Here is a 21,219-nt window from a genome sequence, read left to right as displayed (position 1 = left end):
TGCTTAAATCTTCTTTTATTGCAGCCAAAGCTTATACAGAGTTTAAAGAACAATGCAAACACTTAAATGCTGCTACAAAAATTTCAATTTATTGCACAATTAGATTATAAGGGCTTAAAGTAGTATTGCGCAGTGACTTTACTTTAGCGCCAAAAATATTTATGCGTGTAAGAAACCGACACATAATATGTGTTAAAAATAATTTGGGGATTATCAAGAATTTACAAATATTTGGTAAATTAAATTACCAAAGCGTAATATTCTTTTTATAGGAATGTGTACAGAATGGCACAAAAAGAGAAAGCCAGCTTTACAACATTGACAAACATCATAAGATTTATGTCGTACATTTCAGCGGCTTTGAATCCAAATGGTCTCTGAGACACTATCATCATCATCTTGAGCATCTTCTGACTGTCCTTGGAGAATTCATACCACTTCGTCAAGTACAATTCCGTGAAGATAATCTCAGTTTTGCTGAAGATCATCTGACCAAACACACAAAGAATGCCGAATTGAAAATACATTGCAGATGTCAACACATAGACAAAAAGAAAATTGTCCCATTGCTGAATCATGTAGAAAGTGAGGAAGAAGAAGATCGGGTTGGTTACCAAGTGAATGACAAAAACGTAGTAGAGCAAGTTGCTGAAGAGTCGAAGATTTCGGATGATCTTCAGATGGTAGAAGTGAATGTAAAGCAGCAAATCCTTTTCCTTCTGCAACGTTGAAGAGTCATCCAAGCTTCTGATGCAATCCAGAAGAATGTCGAGCGATGAAATGAAGTACAACGCGATGTAGATTATAAAGCAGTCAAAGATTAGAAGCAATCCTCCAGATATTGTTGAAAAGATGGCTTGAACAAATCTTGAAGCTGGAAAATAGTAATCAAGTGCAGATATTCCAGGAATAACATATATTGGCGTGTTATTCAAGAAAAAATATGCACTGTAAGTTGTTTCAGCTGTCCAATACACGAGGAAAATCGTTCTGAAAAATGAATCAAAGTGAATTTATAAATATTAGGAATACTATAATTGCAGATCTCAATTCAAACCTGATCATAATATGTGTAAATTTTAATGTCTTCTTCAGATGAAGTTCAGTGAATCGTTTCACAATCTCGCAGTTTGTAACTACATGAAGAGAACGGATCCAATCAGAAATTTCACTCAAATCGTCGTTGTGGAAAAGAAAAGCGAAAATTTTGCTCAAAAGTTGAAATTTTATAAAGAAAGCAATACAACACGAAAAGAGAACCCAAAGGTTTATGTTGGGTTCCCGCATGGCCATTAAATTAGTGAAGGCAGAAAACAAGATGAATCCGCATAAGATAAACTTTGAATTTCTCTGCACTTTATCGAACTTCACGAATGATAGCTGGAGAAATCCCCTCAACTTGTTGAAAAAACCCTCCAAAGCGAGGAAATCCTCAAAACAATCAACTTGACCACTCATATTGGAAGTCTTTGCGTAACTGAATTGAAATAACTTATTTCTTCAGAGCTTCGATAGGAAAATTCATTAAAAAAAACTGAGTACTCGCGAGAAAACTAGAACGCGAGTGTGTAATATTTAATAACATAATTACTGTTCTGGATTAGACGGAAAAAATCTGCAATATTTTAATATTCTTGAGTAATTATCTACAATTTGTGTCTTTTTAACATAATTACGTCAACATTTTGAAGGAAATGAGAAACTATGAGAAGAAGCATGAATTCCAGTTCCTAAATATTGAAGGAGGACTTCATTTGTGATTTAAGAATATTCATTAAATTTAGACAGCAGACACCATTGAGTTTATTTTAAACAAAGTGATTCATGTGGGTCAGCATCGATGTTTCCTTCGTCAATGTATGAACTGTGAGTGGACGGGATGATAGGTGATCCCTTGTGGCTGCTGATGTGTGAAGAAGTGAACTTTTTGAGTGCTTTTTATCGAACAGCCAAAATGGCTTGACATTTTATTATATCCTTTATGGCTGGACGTTCTCCATCCGGGCAAGTTGCAATTTTTCACAGCTATATTGCAAAACCGTGAGCACACAAAGTAGTGTGTTCAACTTTGATATGCAGATAATTAATCCTGTGGGCATTACCGCATTGCCTCTCTGAATCCGATTAGTTGGACATGTTTGAACTTTCATTGGAATTGTAATGGGTGATCTTCCGATCAAATAGAACGTGCCTTTTATTTCATTGGCAATTTGTTTGCTTTATCCAGAAGGACCCATGTACGGCTATACGACATATTTCGTAGAGAGAAGTTGCTTTCTTCGTCTCCTATTTGCCACCCTCGAATCGTGTGTGTGTGGCAGAAACAAGGGACGCACTTGGGGAGAGTAAATTGAATGGTCTATGGCAATTATGCTGCTGCTGGCGAAGCGATTCGCCGTGGTGAGATACTTCAGCTCTGGCTGTCTGCACGGATATATCTATACTTCTTACGCTGTGGCTATGAATAGAGACTTGGGTCAGATTTATCTGGTCGGAATATTTTATTTACTGAACTCTCCTGTGGCTACCGATTAAAATATCAATGTGTTGGTGCAAAATTCCATCCATTTCCCCATTCATATTTTTATTCAATTTCCATCCAGGGGGAAAAGCTTCCTAATCGAAAATTGAAACGTGCGAAGGGACTTTGCGGTGAGATATTTTATGGTGTTTGAAATTGTGGAAATGCTCGAATATTGAAAGGAGGGACTCTGAGGATCACAATGTGAATCCCAGGTATTTTATATTGCAGTCACATTTATCCTATCGTCTCCTTTGTTACCTGATCCATTCGCCCACGTACCCCTGATTAAATTATTATATATGCAATATTGTAATTGCCAGCAATATGACGGTCTCTGCAATTCATCGCCTTTGCTGTGGGGCGTTTAATTAATTTCTCATGGCTGCTACGTGAGACTTTCCGAGGCAAGTGCGCATACATAGCGAGGTACAGCGTAGTAACGCTTTGAGTTTTTCAATTATGTAGCGATTATTTAGTAAGTCTCTTCCTGGAAGGTGGCTGCAAAATGTGAAAAAAATCTCCTCTTCATCCAATAATTCGCTTTCTCTCCGGCAAATCACATTTAATATTCCATGAGTATTGTGTCCTGAATAATCTTCCCTCGCACAGTGTTAAGACACAACACCCACGGTTTGAGCGCGAGAAAGTTGTTCGTTTTCCTGGGCGCATGAAGAAACTTTTAAATGTGGCTTTAATTGCCTTCCATCTGAAGCCATGGTGAGCGAAAAAGTTTCATTGTCCTAGCCAAAAGCGACTAAAACAAACTTTGCATTTGGCATTTCTGATCTTTGTGCTTTTATTCGATGCCCTCCCCATATTCATTTACTTAATCTCCTTTATACATATTTGCAAATGTATAGACGAAACGAGAAAAGCCAATGATGAAAAATATGTCTGTTTTCGTTTCTTTGCTATGAATTTTCTGTGTATCGTACATTTTTTTTTGTCTATTTGGCTTCTCATTGTGTGCATTTTGGCTCCTGTCGCTGCAGTTTCTGTAATCCAGAGTGGCAATCAAATGAATTTAATAGTGAAAACACAAGTGTTACGCTGCGCTCTGGCCCCAGAATGGCTGGCGTGTAAAGTACACGCATTCAGTGATTCACTGCTGGCCACTGTAGGCAAAATATTACGCAAGTAAACGGCAATAAAACACAAGTTTGCACATATAATGTCCAATACATCGATGTGGCAATGGGAATTTATGGGGCAAAAGTGATTTATTCATTTATGAGAGGATAAAGTACACACTCCTCACTTCTATTAAAGTTCTGTCTCCCTCACCAGCGCAGCCCGTGCGAAGGACCACCCCTGAGGGGCTTCAACTTTGAATGATCTACAGTACCTCTCATGCAATATTGAATCAATTATGTTTGCGGCTTCACGAAAACCATACTCATTTGTCGGTAGTTTAACTTCAAGAGTTGTTGATTGATAATTAAGTAAACTCCAGGAACACACTTAACTAATGTTGCCGTTAATTCAGCTTGGGTAAGCAGTTTCCTCTAATAGTTCGACACAGTCTCCGCCTCAAATGGCCCATCATTGTGAAATTTCTCTAAACTTTCCCTCACCCCCAGAAGTACGCTCTCTTTTCGGGGGAGAATTTGGCTAATTTTTCCCATGTATGTGGAGACAAAGAGGGACAGAGTTTATAATGTTGAGCGCGGAACTGTTATGTATGGAATAGACGTGAGATCCGATAAATTTTCGTTGGCGCTCTTTGACTTTCGTGAAAGCTTTTGGCAGAGACGACATGGGTTGCCACATATGGGAAAGTCTTTTTGGGGCCACCAGAAGGAATTATGGAGTACTATGTGTGTATTTCAATTTTGCAACGCTCAAATAATCTCATTACATCTAGAATTGGTAATAATGCTAGTCTAGTAACATCAGTTTCCCGTCAGTTATACAGTTTAAAACCAGACAATATTGGAACATACATATATAGGTGCAATTTGGAAAGAGGATAATAGCAGCGCAAAAAGTTTTCCCCGTTTTCCCTGATATTAACTACTCCGCATAAATACAGTTTTCCGTGAAATTCCCAATTTCGTAATGCAACACAGAATAATTCTTCGAACTTTGGCTCTTCATGGTAATTTCGGATAATAAACATTCTTCAGCAGTTGTGAAGCTGCTGAATTTCACCACTTCTCTGGCGCGCAGTTTTCGGCTCTCAGTTCTAATGCGAGGAAAATATATTAGCGACTGATATAAACGAAATCGACCCAGTAAATATATAAATATATAATCCAAAATGTATTGTAATTGAACACGATACTATGTGCTGGCGTTGATTTAATGTGTCGGTTGGTTGTTGCCAAGCCACACCACGAACTAGGGACGATTCGCTCAACATTCCCGGACCATTAGAATGTGAGGTGATGGTGACCAAGAGATGGTCTGTGTTTCGCAATTATGTCACGTTTGGTCGTTCCATAAAAAAGTAGTATTATTATCACTTCTGCCAGCTGCGAGAGTCGTCCAATGTATTGAATTATGGCACTTTCGGGGTGGATTAATAAAATTTTTCATTTTCAAATGACCCATGGCAAAAATTCACACAACGCTGACGATAATCCGAGTGGAGTTTACTTCAGTAATTCATTTATGGCGGCCCTAATTGATTTTTGCAGAGGTCCATCAATGTTTCCTGCACTTTCTGACACAATGAATAATCGTAGGTGTCATTGGAGGTATACTTGAAATGACCAACATGGTAGCATAATTGCATCGCACATGAATGTTCGCCCCCTTTGTTATTTTCCCATATACAACGTAATTTGCAGCTTGTCAACATGCAGCTAAATTCACTTCTGCCAAGCGCAAAATGCTAAATTTGCAACACATGTTATCCCATTTGCATTCCTCACTGACCATCTTCCCGAAAACCTTTTGCCTGCGTCCCATGCACGCCAGATCAATTTTGAATGAAAAGTCGTCTCCATTCAGGACGTGCACACCAGCAAAAGGATTAGGCGTGAAGTTTCCCGAAAGAAGCGGAGAACTGCTTTTTTTTTCTTCAAACTTCATGGAGCGTGAAAAAGGTTGAGACGCAAAACTCATAAAATAGAATTAAACGATGCGGTATTATTTATAAGAATTGCCTATAATATTTACCACATCAGTGAGCACATCATCTGAAAGGAGAATTAATAAATAAAATAGGCCTCCGCGAAAGAGTGAGGGTGGATTTATATAACATTTCTGCCTGGATATGGAAAATATGTTGCTCCCTTTTGTTTATACTCAGCCGCGCTTTTGGCGAACAACTTCATCGTGAAAGTCCGCGTGCAGGTGTTGGATGGGAAAACCACAATTCATGGAATTAAAAACACAACAATTTCCCCAGATGAAAGCATATTTTTCCATTGTATTAAACATTTTTGTCTGTGGCTAGTAAATTAACTGCTGAGCTCTCTTTACCCCAGATGGGATAAAAAGAGGTAGCGAAAGGTGAAAGGTAAAAGTTGAAATAAAACCAAATTCACGAGGTTTAATAACTCCCACAAATTCATTCTCATGTACAACACGCGGTACTTTTTTGCGTGGCCGGAGAGTCGAAAGTCTTCTTTCAACGGAGCTTTTTTCCACCGTCCATTGAGGGCAAATCTCACCGGGATTAATGCTCATGAAATGATGTAATACTTGGGCGTAAAGCTGAAATTTTAATGAGATTTTTGTGCGATACAATTGGAAAAGCTGCGGAGGAGAAGAAATTAGAATTCATATGCTCCGCAATTTGCTCAGAGGCTCAATCTATCAAAACAATGCATTGCATACATTATATTGTATGTAAATTCCATATGAAATGTCCAACTGTGCGATCCTGTCCAAATATCCGACCGAATTGGAATTCAATAGGGCAGGGCGGGGTGAAATTTGGACGATCACATGTGTTTATCGACCAGAGAGATGATTGACAACTTTGTTTTAAGTCAAGCTTGCACTTTCCAAGTATCTTTTTAAATTTTATTTTACTCATATCTGAAGTGTTTCCGCACAATACACATTCTCAAATCATTATTAGTGTCTCATATCACCCCGCTTTCCTCTATTATTGATTCTTTCCTCGATTTTATATAGTTTTCCGCTGCATTCGCATTGACACATTTGGATTTGGTAACAAATATTTGTCATTCCCACTCGAGATGTCCCTCGAGTGCGATTCCCAGTGGCGATATAGTCAAATCAAAATGAACACGAAAAATAGGGCCACTCCCAGGCCATTCAGCCGTGCACTGCGCCCAACGAAGCAACCTCTCAATCCAGCGCGAACTCTGCGACCCTGTGAATGGAATATTTTTTTAAAGAATAGTCACCACTTTAGTTTGCCCCACTAAAATTCCATTTGGATCAATTTACACATGCATTTTTAATTTAACTACAGCCATTTCCCAGGTAATGGACCTTTTTTTATTAAATGCGCTCCGGCAAGGGCTGCAAAGTATCATAAAAGAGCGTATTTCGTGTTAATGAAATTAAAAGTTTAGTAGCCACTCGAGGAATGTTACACTCCGTGTAGAGGAAAAAGCTGGGTTATTGGTGTATTTAATGCCAGAGTTAAATACTCCTTTTCTCACACTTGAAACTATGTGGAAATGTTGGTGCTTTTTTCGAAACTTTGCGGGTTCCAATCTGCAATTGTGATATTTTACTCTTGGCATAAAAGTCCCAATTTCCGACGGTGCGGACCTTTCTAGTGACCCGTGGGGGAGCACTTTGGGCAGGATTCAGCAAATAAATATCCCCGGGAGTGGTCGTTTCAGCTCTCCTTGTCACTAATGCCGTGACTGGAGAGACGAAGAGTGGAAGGTGACATCGGGTGCATGCAATATCTTTTATCACGTGTGACCACCACTTATCTCTTCCTCGCCATTCAACTGCCGACTGAGAAAGTGAATTATGTGGGCAGTTATTGAATTTCTCGACATCTATCTTTATTGTCTAACGTCCGTGTCTTATTTTTGTTTTCCCTGCGCCATGGGAGACGAACAATTGAAAGTTGGAGTCAACAACTTTGGGGCCTCTCGCACCGTGACGACAAGGCGGAACTTTTTGCCCCGCAGCTTGTATAATAATATCAATTTATTGACAGATGAAACAGACTAGAAGAGATAACAAATGTCAAAGAGAAAGAGAAGAAAAAATTCTAAGGGGTTCGCCAAATTTTTTTCCGCTCAGAGATATGAGATTGAAGTTGTCACCGAAATGTGATAAGGCAATATCAGATATGTCAATTACCGAAATTGTGGTTTCATTGCAAAATTTTCAAGTGTACTTGAAGCCGAAATGCGGAAAAAGTGAGCCCTTCGCTATGAGTGTGGAAAACGAATAAATTCAGACGGTTGAGTGAAAATCAATTGAATAAATCAATTCGCAACATTGACAAAGTGATGGTGGAAAAAGGGGTTTTCATACATATGATGTGCATTTAAAATTGAGAACGAGATGAGATTTATGACCATGGGAGAGAGTTTGGGGAATTTTCTAAGTAGGGCAAAGGTGTTTGAGTGTATATGGAACTATCCGTTCTGAGTACTCTCCGTACATAATATATATAAACACTTTTTGAAAGCTCACATACTATGTAGGAAGGTATGGAACTGCAGCGAGACGAGTGAAAACAGTTTCGTTTTGAAATTCTGACAGGCCAATTTATTTTTTGAGTCTCCTCCGGATGATCTGTCGCTCTGATCACGCTCGAATCTGTCATATCTCGACACTCCCGGGAAATGTACGTGCGAACACAATGTCAATCCATGGTGCTCATGTCTGTGGAACATCTGCTGATGCTGCACGGGAGATCAATTATTCCGAGGCTGATGGAGTTTCGGCAATTCCTCGAAATTAATCCAAAAGGGTCAGTTTACCACAAAAACTTTCCCCAATAAGATATGACTGCAAGTTCACTCTCAATCCAACTGTGGAACAACTTTGCTCCAGCCAGAGCAATTTGGCATGCAACTGTGCAATGTTATAATCAAATAGTGAGCTTTCTTTTTTCGGCGAATGAAAATTGAAAAGTTTTCTGCTGTAATTTTAGTCGGAGTACTCGCCTAGGGTGAAACTTAAATGGAGTCCTCCCTCCGTTAAGGTTATACGTTGCAAATAATATAGGTCAAATGTTTTATTGATTAACTGCGCTCGCTTGCAGAGTGTATCTCGTGTGCAAGGTACCCGGAGTAATCTCTCGTGATGCTGTATCCATTCTCGCTGCTGCCAGCCAGGCACTGTTCAAAGAGGAAGTGCAATACGATAGATTGAAAAGTCGCAGTGCTCACTTGCCAGGCGAAAATTTCATATTTCACGACTCATCGAATATCTCCTGAAGGTAGTGATTTGTCCGTCGAGGAAAAAGCTCACACGGCTTCCGTTGGAAGCAAAAATATTCCAAACGAGGCAGTAAATATCCTCCCCATTTAAAGGGTTTGTCATATTACGGAAACTCTGACAACACAGAAGTGGGTGGGGCATTTGAATGGGCGGAGATTGTAGCTCTTTCTCATATTCACAATTTGTATTAGCTCCAACGATTTCTGATACTTTAGAGAAAAAAAATCTAGCTTGGAATTAATTCTCTATCAGCTACATCTTTTTCATGCTAAAGTTAAGGCAGGGAAACTTTCTGTCACTAACTAAAACAGTTTTTTACACAATATTTTTCATATTGTTTGGCAAACTGATGGTGATTGCATTATATAGTTTCAATTTGTGTCCCATAGTGTTAGATCACGGAAAAGCTACTTTGGTGTTGAGTACTTTTCACGCTGAAAACAAAATTAAAAGGAAAGTAACGCGATTTTTCCGTCAGACAATTTAACGTCTGACAATCAGCAATCGGATCTCCGTGAATTCGCACTGACTGGCCTTTTGGCCGTGCAGCTTCGCAGCATAATTATAAAAGAAGGGCTGTCGAAAGAGGCGAAAGAGGAGATCTGACGTAGGGGTACACAGGGTAATTTGACTTGTCAAATATAGCCTGCGTCGCTGTTCCATCAGGCGGGGAGCTCAAATGATATCGAATGCGGAGGAAGAATGCGAAGTGTGTATAGTGCAGGGCCATAAGCCTTTCCCATGGCACGGAAGACGACAAGTCTCGGAGCGTGATTTTAGAGAGCTTCAATGCAAAGCTAGTAATTACCTAGTATTAAATACACTGTGCAGATGTGTTTGCTCTCATTCCATCAAACTCCATCCTCCGACACCCCATTCATTTGCAACGGCGAAAATGTTCATAGAGGCAACATGAAATCACCATCAGCCGCTTAGTGTGGCATTGTCTGCGTTTTATCAAGAGCTACAATAGGAATATTGTTATTTCATGAGGACTAAACTGAGTGCCAGCAAAGCGGAACACCATCATAATACTCATTTCAGTCTTGTTATGAATTTAATCAAAAGTATTAATCTCTCGTCATTACAAAGTTGCTGGCTCGGTTGGGAGCCTTTTTCTCCAAATTAATATTGCAAATTTTTCTCCTCAAAGTAAATTAAAATTGCCAGCATGTAGAAAACGGAGATGAGCAGCCCTGCGGCAATGTGATAATGTATGCATACACCCCTGTACATTGCTTAAAATGCGTAAATAATTTTCATGGTTGCTAGTGCTAATTCATGGTTGAGCTTTTACCTGCCTCAAATTATGCAAATAAATCCCAAAATATTAGTACTCAAGTGAAATCAACTTTAAATTACCCAATTAATTGGGTCTTCTCTCGTTTCACACAAAAGGACAGCGTTGCAAATCAATTATGACCCTTATTATCGAGGAGACGGAAACTAATTTGCAACAAAAGGACTGCACAAGTGGAAACACTTTGCCGTCGGATTCACAACTCACATATTCTTTTCATCCAATGCATGCGCCTTGTGATTGCACACAATAATAATGAGTTGAAGTCAGCAGAGAGTCGAGGGGGTGGTTCTTTTGTTGCACAACAAACTTGCAGTCTCTGGGATATGGTTTAAAATAGAATTCCGTTACCATTTCCAACTCCCATTCTTTGCCGCCTCGCATCCACCTATCCAAAGTTTCACTGATATATAGTCCACCGTTCCTGAGGGTGGGATAAAGTTTGCGGCGCGAGCGAGAGGCTCCACGTTGAGTGGGAAAAATGCTATGCACATTTCTCACGACTAAATGTGCAGTGTCCAACAAGTAATTCACTTTGCCTCCTCTGCCGCACACGAAAAATGCTTCAATGCAGGAAAAATTTATCATTAGGAAGTTTCTTGGTGTGGTGTGACCTTTCGCAATAATTTTCCTGCGCCCCACCGCAAGCGTGAGCACAATGTGGGATTTAATTTTTAGGATAATCCCCAGAGGGCCTCAATCCTACGTATTTAATTTTTCCTGGCCACTCCGAGATCTGCCATGCAATCATGCCTAGGATATACGGTCAAATTCATGAAATATCTCAAGAGGGTTCTTAAAATTAAGCAGCAACCGACAAATAAAGTGAGATAGTTGAATTGTTTTCGTCCCTTCGCCCAGAGCACCCTCGCCTTTATCAAACAAGTAATTTCCCAGCTGAATATGCGTTTTATTGTGCATTGAGGTTAACCACTTTTGTATATGTTGTGTAGTGAATTCGCATTATATACACTCGGCAGTCTCTCAAGCACTTTGGTCGCCTGTTTACACTGAAAGTACATAGATTACGCCATAGTCGCTGTGTCTACACTGTGTTTGTGGAGTAATTTTCTCCTTATTCAAATATTGTAATAAATATTCAAATTATATTCAGCATATATCTTAGTTCGGCGTGGAGAAAATTCGCTCTTAACTTTAAAAAGAAGAACTACATAGAGCACACTATATACATAGTATATAAAGTGTGTGTACAGGAAAACGGGGCTTTTAGTCAAGCCCTCGAGATTTAAATCTCTGACTCTTTCTCGTGAAAAAAAAATTAGCAAGGATTTTGGTTGAGATCCAGAATACACTTCAATAAATGCTCCTTCCTTTTGAGGCCTCACTGAAGTCAGTGAAATTATATGTACTTTGAGATAGAAGAGAATTGAAGACATGCAATTTAAATTTCGTAATGAAATTTCTGGTAAAGTCGATAGCTCGTTGTTAGAATTCCACTTACAAATAAATGGGTTTGTCGCATTCTGAGTTCGCCTTACAAACCCTCTTGTGCATACGATAAGCACAGTGGGATCCTATTAATGTCCCTTCAATTGCAAATGCAATTAGGCCAAGTTTAGATGTGTTCTAAACTTGCCTCGAAGTACTCCACACTCCCCTAAATTCAATTTTTAATTTTACAAAGTACATGCGGGACAAACAAACGAGATTATGCAAAACTTTTAATCATATGGCATCTTTTCAGAGATAATTGCTCTTTGCTGCATCTTCCTTTCACTGTCTTCCCTCATGCGCGGCACTTCATGTGTGCAGATTTCATACGGGAACATTGCATTTCTCAGGTACATACAGATTCGCCCAGATGCAAGCGCGCACAGTCATTGTGAGATATGCCTTTTTGCAATACTTGTGCACACAATGCCACGTCCAAAACAAACAGTGTTGTTTCGTATGAAATTTTATATTACAGCGTGCATACACAAACTTTGTTGATAAAAGTTATTAAAGAAGACGAATTGACGCGCGCACTCCAGTTTTTTATTCGCGCAATTCAGGGCATTCCAGAGTTCCACAATTTTTGTAAATCCCCACTCTGCCACCCCCGCACTTGCAGCGCCATTTCCCGCTCGTCTTGGCCTGTGCAGAAAGGGGAGTTAATAAAAATTCACGAGTATATCTTTTATGCTATTAATAAATTTTTATAGACGCCGTATTGTGGCGTACGAACAAGAGAAAATTGGAAAATTCGTTTTCACAGCAAACACAAACTCCACACTAATTACATAGGGAGAAACAACAATCCGTCATTCAGCTCCCAGAGGGTGAAAGAGGCGGGCTAAATTTGAAATAGAAGGTAGAGTTGGCGGGTGGGAAGAATAACTCTTGCGTTTGATGAAACAACATTGCGATGGTTGAGAGAAATTTTGCATTAATTAAAAAGTATATAAATTACAGTCATGGACTGTCGGTGTGCAAAAATGTGGTTAGATTGTGTGGATTTAGTGGGAGATTTATGGTGCAAAATTGAATGGGAATGGCGAAAAATGTCACGATAATAAGGTTAACCTAGTGGAATAAAATAATGCCCGTCCGCACGTATTTGGGGCCCCAGAGCCGCGCACACACTGCGTACGGCACGGGGATGACTGGGGCACCTCGGTCAGCGGGGGCGGGGACGCGTGGGCTCGCACGATGGGATGTGACGATGATGAAACAAAAACAAGCTCCATGATGGATGAACATTGATATATATCCGGTGCTTTGTCAAACACAATGAGCACGATCTGGCAACAGCAGATGCGAACCGGTGGTTGCCACACAAGATTCGTCGCCACGTGGGTGTTGGCAAGCGCCTTTGGGAAGACGAGTGGAAATCTTCTTTGACACACTCATATGATTTTTTCATTCGCACAGGAGATCCATCAAGGAGCATTTTTCAGCATATGATTCCATTTTCATGATGTTATCATTTGCGACGTAAGTGAGGCAAATTCATCAGGGATATTTCTCACTTCGGCGCAAATGTGGCCTGACAAGAGCGCTGCATTTTGACTTTCACATCATAAGATTGCTTACTTGCAGAAGCTCAGGTCATACATCTTTCTGCCGAAATTGGTTAATTCAACTTGATTTAATAGGGAAGTTGAATGAAATATACTAATGGTGAAAACACAGCATTTGTAATTTGTAATTTGTCCGCGATCATCTCTTTCTTCCCCTCGCGTTTCGTGTATTTTCCTTCCTACTCTGTCAGCGTCTGACTCTGACATGTCGAGACAGCCACTGTGCGAGTAGGAAGGAAAATACACGAAACGCGAGGGGAAGAAAGAGATGATCGTGGACAAATTACAAATTACAAATGCTGTGTTTTCACCATAAGTAATTGATTTCATTGCTTGCTTACACAGTAAAAAAGTTAATTTATAACTATCCAAGGATAGAACTAACAAATTTCTTTAACTCAACCAACTCAATCTCAGCACAACACACTTTTTAGCAGAAAACTTTCGCCGAACTTTTTCTAAGAAGTTTCAAAATTCCCAGGATTAAATTTCCGTTAAAAGCACCAATTGAGAGAATATTTACTCAAAAGTTAAATGCTGATCCTATCGAAAGTATCACTAAAATAATTGCTTGTTTTTACTACAATTAATTAAAGGCACTTGTACAGTGTCATAAATATCAACACATGACCGCGTTTTGTGGCCTTTCTGACCTTTCCTCAGTTCACAGTTTGTCATTTTCAGAAACTGACTTGCATGTACAAACTTCTGCACATAATAACTAATTGTAAAATATTTTCTAACTAAATTTTAGCAAAATCACCGTCCAAACTCAAGTGATGTCATAAGCAGTAATATAAACACGCTCCCGAATTAGTTTCAATATCAAAAACACCCACGATATGAGGCTAAACAAAAGCGATTTTCATTTCAAAACTCTTACATGTTGTTTTCTGTAGAAAATTTCAACTCTAATTGGCAAATGATTTAAATTCATCTAAGAGAATATTGAAAACTTCAAAAGCATGGTTGGAAAAGCTCTTCCAAAGCATTACTCAGACCGGATTGCATCAATGTTTCAGGAATTCCAGGTATTATTCACTGCAAAAAGCTGGTAAAAGATTCAAATTCCAAGATCATCTCTTCACATACAGTTTCGCATGCCCTTATTAGCTTGTGCAACAGATTGTAAGTTTATTTTTCAATATTTGTGGCATTTATGAGCCAAAGTAGAGGCTCAATTTATAATAAAATGTCGTCAAAGTGAGCCATTGCAGATTCAAGAGACGATTTGAGCAGCAAGCATGTCTGAAAAGCGAATTGTTTCTTTTCTCAGGGCGTGTATTGTATTTTTCCCAATGGAAATGATATGGTGTTTCCTGTATTGGATGAATAAATATGGGGAGAATATTCATTGTGGACAAGCTCTGGTGTGAGCGAAACACCCTCCAATTAACATATACGTGTGTATCCCCAAAAGCGGTAATAAAATGGTCTGATGGGAAACAATTGAGTTGGGTTTCATGGTACAATTTTGATCTGGAATTTAATTAAACTTATTTGTATAGTACAATTTTCTAGAGAGCAGAGTGCTGTATGAGAGGATCGTGTCCCTCTACATCTCATCCATGTGTAGGTTTAGAATTTCTAATGATTTTTCAGCCATGCCTACAGACATTGGCATGTATATTACGACATAGGAGAGTCGTTGGGCAAACAAAGAGAGCTTCCGATTTAGCAATACTTATGTCGTATTTGTAGACGAATCACAAATAAACAGTGAAACAAAACATATAAAACTTTTGGTCTACGAGTTTCGTTTGAGCAAACCAATGAAAATGCAAATAGTAAATTGGAGTTGTTTACAACCCTACCAAAATGCGAGGGTGGGTCGCCGGGGCAAAACTTTCCCTTTGTTCTACACACTAAAACTCCATCGGAGACCCCGATTTCGGAATTCACCTGTAATTTCTTTCGCTCTACAAAGTTCCAACTTGGAGAAACTCACATTCAATTCAATAAGGGGAAATAAATTGTCGCGATTTCAATAACGCACCCCACTGAGATTAATATTCCATTACGGCCGCAGGAGTGAATTCAGCCGGAACCCCGCCGCCGCCGCCACCCCCAAAGTGTGGGTGGCCGGCTAGAAAAAAAGAGGGCAACTCTCACACTTTTATATCCCCACTTTCGCCATACTTAGACTTTTCAAAATTAATTATTCCTTTCATCTATTCACACAGATGTTCCAGTTTATGGTACAAGGAAAGTTTCTCATATTATTCACAGCATGGCATAAAATAGGAGAGGAGAGATATACCCAAGACTGCAAGAAATTAATTTCGAAACCCTCTCGCATCAGCTTCTGTGTAAATATTTTCCAACACGTCTAAAATGATTCTCAACTTTGCATACGCGGAAAAGAATATGAAATTAAATTTGATGAAGCCAATTTCAAGCAGGGCGCGCTCAGAACTTTCGCTAATCCCGAGGGAAAGATTCAGCCACATTAGCAATATAACTTGCTGGGCCACTACAGCTTAAAAAGCTTGTCATGTTCCGCTCCCTCCCTCGCTCACGCATATACAATGGATTTATTTGTGAAGTTGCCACGATAGAGTGAGTTGGTGATTCAACTAAATCGAATTTTGTGGTCAAATTACGTCCACAACTTTTACGTTCTCTCCCTCCTCATCGCAGCACAGCACGTATGTATGTACATATAATTTCTTATATGAAAGTCCCATCACGTTTTATGGACTGCACCACAGCATTTATAAATATCCTGCGAAAATTGAAGTAGAAGATAGAGCGCATAAAATTTATGAAAGTTCCTCTTTCTTCCTCAGGAGCTCGCAAAAGCTCATCCCAGTTGAAGTTTCAGCGTGAAACTTGAGAAAAATTAAGCTAGTTTCACCTCCCATAATTGAAAGTTAATAATACATCCCGACGGCGGTTATTCTCCCGGTCAATAATGCTCGCAATTTCAAGATGCTCTGCACCATTCAGCCCTCAACCCTTTGTCGTGCCACACATGAGCGCGCATCAGGTTTTATTTCACTCAATACAATTAAACATTCCCATTGAATGACCTCCTTTGTGTCCTGAGACAATGCTGATCACATTTGTGCTTGAAGACAAAGCCTCGGCAAATTTTGTTGGTAATCAAAACAATCTCATAAAGATTATATCATGTGATACCCCGACTGCTCCTGACATTTCGAGATGAATAGAAACTTGAACTGTTATTTATTCATTCGGGTGACACCTCTTAGGACCCATCTTGAGACTGCACTGCAGGAAATTACAATTTTCCCCTGAATTATTTGAGAGTCTTCAAGTTTTCATATCAACTTTACTCGACTGTGAACCAGGACAAGCAAATTGAATTGAAGTCATTTCTGGGTTTTCGGTTATCTTTTCGTCAAGACTTTGTTGGGTAACCTTTCGAGGACATTACATAAATTGCATGAGTTTAAGACAATAAATATATGAAACATGTTTCAGTTATCTTGCAGGAAATGTGACGGTGAAACCAAAATTGTATTACATTACCACAAAAGTGCGCTTTCGACAGAACGTTTAGCCGTTCATCTTCATGTCAATCTGCAAGGCAGATATTGCTGGCGGAAGACTTTTAGTTTCACCTTTGAGAAATACAATGTCAGAGATCTTAAGTAATTTCCCAGAAATCTGTATTTGACTGAAATGCAATCAAAGGTTCCTGAGAATGAGCAGAAAATGATAAAGTTCAACTGATTTGCGTGCTCTTCCTTTTGCGCATTGCTTCTTCTTATTATCCGGACCATGAATCTGCGGATTTATTGTAAGTTTGCAAGATGAATATTGATTTCACTGGGGAAAAGTTTCGAATTTCCACGATTCTTCCTCAAACTACACAATCTTACCATTTATTGAATTTCCATCTGTTAATACTTTATTATAACAACCAGGAAGGCATTAATAAAATTGTTTGACTTGCTGTGTCGCGAGAGGTGACAAAGAGTTCACGACTTTCCAGCGCTTACACTTAATGACTTCTTATCAAAGTTTATGCATATTTCATTCGCCCACCGTGTCATGTTGTAAAGTTCAAAGAGATATTTTTACATATTTATGATTCAGATAATTCCCTTATGTCATTCTTTATCAAATATGTGCTCTTGCGTAATATTTTTCCATGGAAGTAATTTCCCCGCCCACACATTGTCGTCACGTCCCGCAGGCGAAATCCTTTCTTCAGCAAAGATTACACCGTGAAACTTTTCAGTGTGAATTTAATGCAGTGGGAATAAAAATTTGACGTGAATATTTGTCTATTGAAAGTAAATCCCAAGTAGAATGACTTTCTTATATTTTCTTGTCGATTTAAAACTTTCTCGCAATTCCTCAATGAGCTAGAAGTTTGCCCAAGAGCCTCACAAGTGGAAAGATGAAATTTCACCATTGGAGCGAATGTGGCGATGTCGCGCGGGGCGGAAAAAAGCCACCAACTCTGTGAGACGCTCATCTCTCTATTTCTTCATGACACTGGTAGACAAGTTTCAAAATAAACTTTCTTCTTCAGTAGAGGTCTCTTGTTACAATCGAACAAGTTCTCAAGGATAAACACGCCACGGTGAGAGTCATATCACACAGCGCCACACATTCTGGGGAGCTTTCACATATGTATTCACTATTTGTTCGCCGTTTTATCAATTCATCGTGAATCACCAAAATCCACGGGCTGAAAGCATCAGAAGTTGCTGGAACATTTGAACAGCGAAAGAAGTTGGATGTCAAAATGATTGAAGCCAGTAATTGAAAAGTCAGGCGGGGGAGATTCGCTCGCAGGTTAAGTAAGACGTTCCCGAAATCTCATGTGCCACAGCATATCTGTCTCTGCAGCTATGTGTTTCTATTATTTCAGTAATAAATGACGCCATGCGATGTTCGAATGACAGGGAGAATATGATCACGGCTGAAAGGATGATAATTGTGAAATATAAACTATTTAGAAGAATACCAAGAGAAAGTCTTGAATGTGTAAAACTTTCCCGCTCTCTGGCTGTATTCTCGCATTTGTCTGCTCCTTGAGAATATTGCTGCAAGTTTGTAAATTCCGAGCCAATTATTGTGGATCTTGATTGAAAATTGTGCAACGCGGAGGGAATTTTCGCTCATAGTTCTCAAGTAGTTCTGTGGCATCGAACATATCGAGTTATTTCTAATTTCAAAATTAAGACCATCGTTAGCGAGCACGCTTCCATTGCTAATAATTCTGACCAATGTGGGAAGGAGAGTCTTCAGCGCAAATTGGCTGGCAAAGTTGCACGAGAGCTCTTGTTCTGCCTAATGAAATTACGCTGTGGCGAAGAGTGCAAAATCTACTTCTTCCAATATTTCAATACGGGCGATGCTCGAGGACTTGGACTAATTGTATCTCAGCTGAGAAGACGAGGAGCTTCGCAATGATTATACGTGTATTATCGGGTGATAATGCATGGAAAGAGGAAGTGCCGATGGTGTGGAGTAAGCGGTCTTCCATTACAGCGATTACAGTACGAAAACGATATCGATTCACACTTCACTGGATTGTTGTTATAACTCTTGTGCGGTATGGTAAACCATACTCACATGAATATTGTATTCGCATCCTTCTGCAAAACCAGGATGAGTCGCTTTGGCTCCACAAAGTATCTAAACAAATTAATTCAGTACAGTATTTTTACAAGACATTGCCGAACGTATTTTATTATTTAGAGTGATATTTTCAGCGTGCGGCTGCGAAAACATGGTGAGATCAAGCATTAACCATGCGAATGCTTCTCATGTGTGATATTGACTTATGCCTGGCACGGGATCGATGGAAATTTTCATCTCCTCCCGGGTGGTTTTTATTACTATTCAACCATGGGGACGAGATGTGAATAAAAATTGATAAGATCACGTTACTCACGGAGTCGAACCCAAAGCTCGGGAAAACGTTTACATTACCTAAAGTGTAATGCGTGAAATTATAATAAAACAGAGTTTTGAATACATAAATGGTAGCATAATGGTTCTATTCACTGTGTAACACGCCTGAGCACAAAAAGCTTTCCCATTTATGTCCTTTTGAGTACCAATACCTCCGCTCAACATTCAACACAATATACACGCATAATTCTATGCTATATTATTAGTATATAAAAGGGAAGAAAAGTCGTATGAGTGGGAAAGAATGAGTACAAAACCGTCATTTATCGCTCTTTAACATGACGCTTTCTCTCTTTTTTCGCCTCTCAGCCATTATCTTCCATCAATATTGATTGAGAAGCATTGAAATTTGGATAAGTGTGAGATATTGCTGTACAATGGGTGAAAATGTGTGACTATTCGAAAAGGGAGAATTGTTGGTATTGCACACAGTCTGCATACTAGTTAGCCCATCAATGTCCATTGCTGTGCGTATGAAACAAGGCTCATAAAGCGGAATGACTTTGGGATATCAACCATAGCGCATGAGGCGCTTCAACTTGGAATTTGTGGGAGAAAAACTTGCTTTCAATTGAGGGATAAGCACGTCGGGATTCTCGCCTCATAGATTTTCATACAATAATAAAGTTATGACTATATTTTAAGCCATGGTGAGAGGATATGGGAAATTCTCTAGTGTTTTCTAGTGGGGCGAACTAAATATTTACGACACAACAGAGAGACACCCCACATGCGGGGGTGGCGCAAAGTTGTATAGCATATCTAACTTTTCTCTCTGTCTATCTCCCACCCAAAGAACACAATGTTCCCGGCAACCCTATCGGGTGTATCTCGCCCCGTTCCACCACACCTGAAGACACCAGCGCCCGCAGAGTTGGGGGCGACAGAGAGCGGGAGAGAGAGAGAGCAAAATAAAATATTGCGGTTCCAAAACTTACCCTAATAAAGTAGGCCCTCAGCGCTTCACTAAACAACTTAGACTTGGTGCTTATTATTGCTGGTGTATGCCAAGATCGTGAATCTATCACGGGCTGCAGGCGTGGAAGTTCCGCAAGTATGCCGCCCTGGGACACAAGCATGTGGCAAAAGATAAATAATGCTGGAGTGTAAAAAATCTAATAAACGTCTAATTATCACGATATGCTATAAAAGCTAATAAATAGCGCGTGTTTCACATAAAGAAAGGGAAAATTTTATTATCTACGGCACAGACTGTATTTTCGCTACACTCTCTCGACGTCATCCCCATGCGAAGGGCGGTTTATTGTCGTTGCCCATGTATGAAGTCCTCATCCGCAATCTCACCATCTCGTGGCTCAGTCGCGTGTGCATCACTCGCAAATCCTTCCGAAAGCGCTCTCAGAAGAAAATATGTCAAGTTCTCTAAATGCTCTCAATCCAGCTTGACCTTAACGTCCAATCTGATATGTGAAATATGAATATGCTTCTTCTGGGCAACTATTTACCAAAAAATGTGGCTAAAGCATTCGCTCTGCGTCGCTTGAGAGCAGTTGAGCTTCCTGAGGGCACCTCGGAATGTGTCTGGCCACAAAATTCCTTAACCCTTTAGCGGTGATGTGGTTTTCTAACAACGTGATCATCTGTATTTGTGACAAATGCAATACAATTGCTTAAGGGGAGATAAGGCTTGGAAAATCTCTTTGAAGCATCCTTCCGGAGGAATGAGATGTAATCCCACTCTTGAGAACTCACCTTGGATGCCGCAAATGTCAGAAATCCGTGCATGTGTGTCACTTTGTTTGGCTTGCGTTGAAAATGTAGCTGTCATTTGACCGAATCAATCCGAAAGGAGCGGAGGAATTCTTCTTTGACAATTAAAACTGAGTTTTTCTTATTATTCAGTCTCAGAGAGCGAAGAATTTTTTAAATGGCTTTATGAGAAATGTATGTGAAACGTGAGACATTAACAAAAGATTTTGCATGTGTCTTCTCTGATCTCTACGAGGATTTATGCTTTGTGACATTCATCTAAGGATGATGGAGTAATTACTGAATAGAAAGTATTCTCACGTCAGCAGAGACGATATTCAGAAACTTTCCACCTTAATTTTCGCCTCTTCACTCATTTCAGTGTGATTGTTTGAAAATTTTCACATGAACAGCAAGATTCTCGA

General features: G+C 39.6%; 1 protein-coding gene across 1 annotated transcript; it reads right to left on the bottom strand.

Annotated features, from left to right (window-relative positions):
- Positions 1–266: 266 nt before the first annotated feature.
- On the bottom strand, positions 267–20,873 carry LOC132258002 (odorant receptor 4-like). The gene is made up of 2 exons (XM_059755096.1): positions 20,798–20,873; positions 267–874 (listed from the first exon to the last, which is right to left on the bottom strand). The coding sequence occupies exons 1-2, from the start codon at positions 20,871–20,873 to the stop codon at positions 267–269; spliced, it is 684 nt and encodes a 227-aa protein (XP_059611079.1).
- Between the last annotated feature and the right edge of the window lie 346 nt (positions 20,874–21,219).

Source organism: Phlebotomus argentipes, unplaced genomic scaffold, assembly GCF_947086385.1.
Source record: "Phlebotomus argentipes unplaced genomic scaffold, Phlebotomus argentipes genome assembly contig_6, whole genome shotgun sequence".
NCBI classification, from domain to species: domain Eukaryota; kingdom Metazoa; phylum Arthropoda; class Insecta; order Diptera; family Psychodidae; genus Phlebotomus; species Phlebotomus argentipes.
This window is presented reverse-complemented; position numbering and strand designations above follow the sequence as displayed.